General features: G+C 41.2%; 1 protein-coding gene and 1 long non-coding RNA gene across 6 annotated transcripts; one reads left to right on the forward strand and one right to left on the reverse strand.

Annotated features, from left to right (window-relative positions):
• Positions 1-2,300: 2,300 nt before the first annotated feature.
• On the reverse strand, positions 2,301-4,650 carry LOC122009770. 4 transcript variants are annotated; one of them, XM_042566053.1, is made up of 3 exons: positions 3,886-4,650; positions 3,639-3,736; positions 2,301-2,868 (listed from the first exon to the last, which is right to left on the reverse strand). In XM_042566053.1, the coding sequence occupies exons 1-3, from the start codon at positions 4,648-4,650 to the stop codon at positions 2,757-2,759; spliced, it is 975 nt and encodes a 324-aa protein (XP_042421987.1). In that variant the 3' UTR covers positions 2,301-2,756. The 4 variants fall into 4 exon arrangements, with proteins under 4 accessions (XP_042421987.1, XP_042421988.1, XP_042421986.1 ...); XM_042566054.1 differs by having other exon boundaries at positions 2,301-2,861; positions 3,639-3,742; XM_042566052.1 differs by having other exon boundaries at positions 3,639-3,742.
• Positions 4,651-4,674: 24 nt separating this feature from the next.
• On the forward strand, positions 4,675-6,809 carry LOC122009771. 2 transcript variants are annotated; one of them, XR_006119652.1, is made up of 4 exons: positions 4,675-4,814; positions 5,322-5,379; positions 5,460-5,589; positions 5,814-6,809. It is a non-coding gene; the product is annotated as an uncharacterized LOC122009771 (long non-coding RNA). The 2 variants fall into 2 exon arrangements; XR_006119651.1 differs by having other exon boundaries at positions 5,460-6,809.
• Positions 6,810-7,314: the final 505 nt, after the last annotated feature.

The following is a 7,314-nucleotide window of genomic DNA, read 5'->3' on the forward strand; positions in this document are numbered from 1 at the left end:
AGTAGAAAAATAGTGGGGAAAGAGGAGTGATGACGAGACGTCTTTTGTCGGTAGCGGGGTAGTGATGGACGGCAAGGATTCTATTTCAACGACAATCGAACGGTCCAAATTGACGACGGGGAGATTCCAATGTGAGATTCCATTGCATATAATCCAAGTAGCAAATAGAATGCGGTGGTTGGACGTGGAAGTGGGCTACCACCACCGGGACGGCAATTGTGCAAATTCCTTTTTATATATAAACATTTTATTAATTTAGAAGTGTTACTATTTAGTTATATGGTAATTATATTCGCTTAGTTTAAATAGATATTTTTATTTTAAATGTGTGTTAGTATTTCATTTTATAGTAATATTTTACTTAATTTAATAGTATATTTTCTTCTAATTTATAATTGGAATTTCAATTCTCTGAAGAATATCAAAAGTACTTTATCTTATTTTTCATTTAAAAATATTTTTATTTCGATATTATTATAATGACTATTAAATAGCAATTAATTTTTAAGTCAAATTACTATGCATATTGGAACAAAGAAAAGTTTTGAGATATAGAACCCCTTTGTTTTTGATATTTTGTAAGAATAAATTATTAGTCCTGTGCTGTCGGTAGGTGGAAGGTAAATTATTTTATAATGAAATTTAACATTTTTTTTACTACCGTTTTTAGTAGAGTCATACTGATAGTTTAAATAAAATAAATAATATATAAAAAAAATAAGAGAGGAATAGAATTTTACTTGGTTATAATTAGGATGGTTGTTAATAACAAATAAAATTTATTAAGATTTTTCTTTCGTCGTATGTAGAGTAGTCTCTTACCGTCTGATCCTGTCCGGAATCTGAATCGGATGGACCGTCGGGTGAGGTGGATGGAATGTTGACCGAGTCGCGACGTCCTGAAGGGGGGTGTGCTGAGATGGCTTCTGTGTTGACCAAGTCTTTAAAAAAATCCTCTGGTCAACGCTACCCTACAGCCAGCGACCGGGTCCCCCGGTCCCTGGTACCCCGAGGCTCGAGGCAGATCCAACGAATATATGAGTAACCGGCAATAATATAATAATGAAAATATGAAATAAATAAGAGGTGAGTACGGTAACGTACCCTGGCCCAGGGGGCGCCCTCGGATGGGACGCGGCTCGAGTTGGCACGATCCGGAAGAGTAGACGACTCCCGATCAAGATGAAGAGCTGGATCTGACGACGCGGAACCGGGCGCGGCATGAAGTTAGAAGACGAGCTGCAAGTCGGGATAAGACACCGGCACACAGGTCAGGACACGAAATCAACACACAAACCGGGAAATGAGATCGACACGCATGCCGGGATACACTATTGGCACATAGATCAGGATAGGACATCGGTGCGCAGGCCAGGATAAGACACTGACACGCAGACCGATATAACAACAGGAGCGGAATACGGTCAAATCAGTGACACCCAACAATAACCAAGGTACAAAGGCTGAAACACCACAACACACAAAGCTGGAACGAGATAACGGCATGAAGACCGGCACACAACGATATGGAATCGGAGCTGGGACGAAATCGACGTAAGGACGGGCGACACGTGGACTGTTGGCGCGCGGGGGGCTGCTGGTTAAAGAGGCTACAACGCGTGGAGGCGTGACGAGTCGAAGGAGGCGCTGGCAAGCAAGGCCGCGGTGCCCGATGACTGTCGGCTAGCGGGGCTGCTGCGTAAGGACCGGGAAAAAGGGGAGGGTTTTGTCCCGACGACGATAGGCCTCAACGGCAGCATGCACGAGAGCGAGAATAGGGGTGGCTCGGCTCCGGCGAGAGGGTGAAAGGAAATGGAGAGGCGGCGAGTCAGTGGTTGCGTCGCAGGGAAGAGAAGGGGAGTCGTGGGCGGCGACGTCGTGAGGAGGAAAAGGAGAAGAGTGAAGGTGGCAATCGGCGGCGACGGCGGCACCGAGGAGCAGAGGACGAGGAAGGTCCTCTTCCTGTTGGCGGTGGCGGCGGCCTCCTCCACGAAGCATCCCCTTGTGTGAGGCGATGGAAAAATCCAAAAAGAGGAGAGGAGGAGGTGACGTTGAGGAGAAGGAAAGGAGATGAGCGGGAGGGAGGAAGGAGAGCTCCAAATCCCGAACGAAGCCCCCTCTCCATTCTTGTGAACAGTGCCCTAAAAAGGGTTTGCTACAGTAAAATGACCATAATACCCCTCCTCTTTTCCCTAATTCCTCTTCTACCCTAAGCCATATCCAGTTATCCACATCACCGCCATTGAAAGCAAAAAACAATTAATAGAATTCATAAATAAAATACAAGTGTGTTGTTCTAAATGAAGAAGACCAAGACTTTATTTATAGCTAACTGATTGAAACTAGTTGTTTGTTGATGTGAATCTCCAGGTGCTTGGACCATCTTCGAGCACCCTTAGCGAGACAAACTTTATCTTCATGCAACGACTTCGAGATCGATTTTTTCTATGTCCAAGCCCCTGGATCATGTATGGGCGCCCAAACCATTACTTACATGGACCCAAAGGAAATCCACAGCAACAACACTACGATGAGGCGCTTGCCAGACACCTTGGTGATTCAGGCACCCGACTCCTGGATTGGTCAACTATGTGCTAGTTGTTGGCTTCTTCTTCGATCACTTGGGTGATCCTCCGACCTTCTAGAATTGTGCTCACCCCGAACCCAACTATAGCTTTCTCCTTGAGCAGTCTTCTGTTTCAGCTTCTCGTCTCTCGAAAGCATCATGTGCCTCCTCACTCCATTGGTGTACTATTTCACAGCTTCTCATCCCTCAGATGCACCGAGCCCGTTGACTCGATTCCCGCATCATCCTTCTCCTCTGCAGCATCTTCCGCTCGACTTATTGTGTTCCTAAATTCCTGAACACTTAGACATAAGGATTAAAATATCATTTAACTTAACCTGATTGATCACATCAAAACTTATATGATGTACTTACATAAAATGCTCATTTAATAATAATGAAAATAATAAAAAAAAAACCCTCTGATGTTTTGGACCTGGCTTTGATTACTTGCATTAATATTGTAATCCTCACAGCACCACCAAGAAGTAGCACATCCAATGTCAACTTGCACGAGCGACAAGCTACACCGATGGTGGTGCCACGACAAATGGAGAAGGTGATGCACAAAACTTGCGTCAATACAATATGCCTAAACTTCTTTTGTATTACAAGATATTATTTCCACGCCTCAAATTCATAATTTACAATTGTAGCTCCCTTCAATGTCTTTGGTAAGCGTTATTTAGCTTCACCCCTAGAGGAGTTTCGAGTCGGACGATTTCACTAGATATCAAGTATGAGTTAACAAAATCTATCAATTTTACTCGAACCATTTCAAGTTGTTTGATCTTTTTGGATCTATCGTAACTCCTAATTGAATAGGCTTAGTTCATATGATTTCGATCATTTGATCTTTGTGACAAATATGAGAAAATTTTGTTTGGTAAAATTCTTTTCAGTATTTAGAAGATAAAGTAGAGGAATAATAAAAGAATTATAATTTAAATTTTAAATGAGATGAATATCTTAAAACTAAAATTGGCTTCGAATCTACTTAGAAAGTAGAGAAGATCGTTAAAAAAATTAAAAAGAAAATTTTCTTCCGAAGAAATGCAAAAGCATAACTAACAAGATCAAGGAAGCAAAAGCATGGATCGAAATGCCAAGTCGATTCTTCTTCTTCTTCTTCATCAAGGAAAGGATTCCTGCCATTGCTGCAACTAAATCCTGCAACTGAATCACTGTGTAATTAGGGTTCTACGTATGCTGCTCTACACTGCTTGATCAGTAGGTCGACCAAGAGATTTAGTCAACAAAAACCCATTTTGAGCGAAGATCAAGCTGCTAAAATTGGTAAACAATGTCGAGCTGAGTACCTGGTGCTGCTTTGCAATGGCCGAGGAAGCTCCAGGTTTGGGAGCCGCTTTCTTCCGGGAAAACCATCTCGGTCGCCGGAAGATCCTCTTCGCCAACTCGAGCGGCTTCACCGAGGAGGCATTTGGCAGGGCCGGGACTCGGCGCGCAGGGCGCTGGTTCTGGGACTCGACTTGGAGGAAGAATCGGCGGCGGAGGCGGAGGAAGAAGGAGATCCTTTCGCCGCCTCCACCGCTGCCGTTCCAGTGGGGGAAAAGGTTCGATGCGCTGAGACGCAGATCCAGGCCCTTGGATTTGGCGCGGACGGTGATGCTCCATCCCCGACCCTCATTGCGCGGCCGCGGCTCCTTCATCTCCGCCGTTTCGATGATGGCCCGAGAGCGGCGGTTTCCGTTCCAGTGTTCATTTTTCAACAAGTTGCTATTTATAGATATATATATTTCCAGGTTATCCTTAATTAAAAATATATAAAACATACATAAATAATAACATATGGCCATATCCTCCTCCTCCTCCTCCTCCGGTGATTCTTGCTTGCTCTCACTCTCCTTTCTCTTCCCTTCACCGCAGCAAAAGGCGAGCAAGGGCGACGATTCGAGAAGCAACGGACGGCCGCCAGATCCGCTGCAGTCGCCCAAACCTAACCCCAATTTTGCTCCATCCTCGCCGCTGGCCGGGCCACACGCCCCATGTTCCCTCGTCCAAGCCCCACTCCAGGCTCCTACCACCGGCGTACTGCGGTCCAGATCGGAGCTCGCATTCCGCATCCTCGACGACCTCGATCTTCGGCCTGACGAGGCCGTCGATGATGCGGCAAGCCCCAAACATGCGTTGAAGGAGTGTCCGGCGAGGCTATAGAGGGGAAGAAAGCCGTCATGACCTCCGAGCAACTCCCGGAGCTTGCGGCCGCCGATCCCCAACGAGCCAAAAGGTACCTCGTTTTTGTTAGAAGAAAGTTGCCATCTTTGCCTTCTTGGGAGCTCGGTTCTTGGTTCTAAATGTCAGTTTCTTTAATTTCTCGTACCACATGCCAAGTAGTTATGGTGATTGAGATTTCACTGATAATTCAGAATTTCTAAGTTGGTTTTCGAGTAGAACACAAACTAATTAGCCATGAAAAACACATGAATTTCCTTAAACCCCAATCAGTTTTACTTCTCAAATGCATGAATTTTGGTGTAATGATGCTCAATATCTAAGAAGCAAACAAATCTTATACTAGCAAACACCAAAGCTCACTTCAGATCTGAGACATAAGTATGCCTTGCCTAGGATTTCATTATTAATTCTATATGTCCAAGTTTTTTTTCCAGTAGAAAATATATTAGTTAGTCATGAAGCACAGGAATTTCATTAAAAAGTATCCATTTTTTTGAAGTATATGCATTCCTTAAACCCTATTCAGTTTTACTTCTCAAACACATGAATTTTGGTGCAGTGGTGCTCAATATCTAAGAAGCAAACAAATCTTGTACTAGCAAACACCAAAGCTCAAGGTTAGATCCAAACATTGTCAACGATATGGTAGTCTTACATTTGGATTTGTTTGTCATTGTTTAAAACTTGATGCATGTAGAATTTTGGCTAATAGACAGTCTGCCGCTCACTCGAAGGAAAGAAAGGCTTGTTATATAACTGAACTTGAGAGAAAGTTGCAAACCCTCCAAATCGAAGTTACAACTCTCTTTACACTGGCACAGTTTCAGGTGTGTGATCTTATATTTTATGCTTTTGATAGTATGAGCTATCTGACCAACTAACTCTCCCAGAATACCATAAGTTTTGTCTTGAACTTAGTTATATCTGGTACAAACAACACTTGTTTGAAGGCAAATGACAAAAAAAAAAACAATGATGAATACCTTATTCTATCATGGTTAATGGCTTGTGCATTTTCTCATATATTTAATTTCATTTCAAATCGCCACAGTCTGCAATTCACTGAACAAAACCTGCGAACCAGGAAATGATCTAAGACTTGCATCTTGTAGCATAATGAACTTGTCTGCTGCATCGCTTCTAAAAGGCATCACTGATGAATCAGGTAGGCATTAAAAAAAAAAATGGTCTGTTCCATCCAATTCTTAGTTCTTAGCAAAAATTGTGTATTCTGGGAAGATGATTAAATAGACAAATAAGGCTTCTTCCAAGGTATATTTGGACTTTCTTGATAAACTAAATTCTAAATTGAAATTCTTAGGCTTATGTTTCTTTAACTAGAGTCAAGCTTCTTAGTAGATTGGGGTTCAGACAGTTTTATTCCAACCAACAGTTCGACCTTGTCAATTACTTATTTACTTCTCCTGTTTAGTGAACTTTATTATCGACTTACTCCCAGTAAAGTAGAATTCCCTAGGTTTGTGCTTCTTCCTCCTGACAAAAACAATGTAGCATAATGGACACCAGTTTCAGATCAGGCATGTTGGCTCCCTAAATGAAGTGCTGAAGCAGGAACTCAACTAAAACGGCTCAGTTTGCAACAGGCAAAATATCGAACCCTTGTGATATGTCTAACGGGAGCTCTCATCAACTAACTTACAATCCATCCTTTGCACTGCCCGATCAACATCCACCCTGCCAAGCTATTCAATTCCACCCTCAATTTCAGCAGTCCCAACCAGCTACTTCCCCAATCACTAGAACTCCTTTTGCAACATGATCTAGGAAGATCCTGGAGGAAGGATGCAGGCAAAGGAAGCAAAAAAAAAAAAAAAAAAAGCTAAAGAAGGAAGCAAAAAAGCTCTAGTTTGACCTTTAAACTAGTCATTGTTGTACAATAATAGCTGGATATGTTGTGCAGTATTTCTTTCTAGTAAAAATTGTTTCCCTTTTTCTAAGGAATGTTTTTTTTTTTCATATTCTTTTTGGATTTGTATGCTTCTAATTTGTAACAACATTGTCCTTTGGTAATTATTCTTTATGTTTATTTTGGCTATTTGCCTTCATTAGGATCGTTATATCCTTTCTAATCAAGATTATGTATGTGAATGAGGATGATCTATTTTATAATTTATTTTATATATTTAATTTAAATGGAATAAAAACAAGAAATCATCCTACTTTATCTCATGGGTGCGTGCTACCATGTTGGTGTAATGATATGAAATTGACAAAGAGGTAAAGTCATTAGGTTTAATAAATTGGCTAAAACTAAAATTGAAATGGAAAGACAATATTCTTTAAAATTTGATTCATGAAATTAATAATATATTTAATTAAATAAATATTTATTATTATTATTATTAAAATAGAGTTTTTATAATACTTTATATTATTTATTTATTTATTTATTTTGCAATCTATTTAGCCTGTCTAACTCGTTCTATCTATCCAATCTACATAGCTAACATAGCCCAATTTGAGCCTTAGCCCATGAGCCAGTTTAAATCTGTACTTTCTATGAAGCTTAAGTCATTTGAACACAAGTCAAA

The sequence above is a fragment of the Zingiber officinale genome, chromosome 8A (assembly GCF_018446385.1).
Source record: "Zingiber officinale cultivar Zhangliang chromosome 8A, Zo_v1.1, whole genome shotgun sequence".
NCBI classification, from domain to species: Eukaryota; Viridiplantae; Streptophyta; class Magnoliopsida; order Zingiberales; family Zingiberaceae; genus Zingiber; species Zingiber officinale.

Coding starts and splice junctions, on each gene's coding strand:
- LOC122009770 (XM_042566052.1), bottom strand. CDS start 4,650: ATGCGGAATGCGAGCTCCGATCTGGACCGCAGTACGCCGGTGGTAGGA. Junction 3,743..3,885: donor CCATTGCAAAGCAGCACCAG/GTACTCAGCTCG, acceptor ACAGTGATTCAG/TTGCAGGATTTAGTTGCAGC. Junction 2,869..3,638: donor GCTTTTGCTTCCTTGATCTT/GTTAGTTATGCT, acceptor CTTATGTCTAAG/TGTTCAGGAATTTAGGAACA.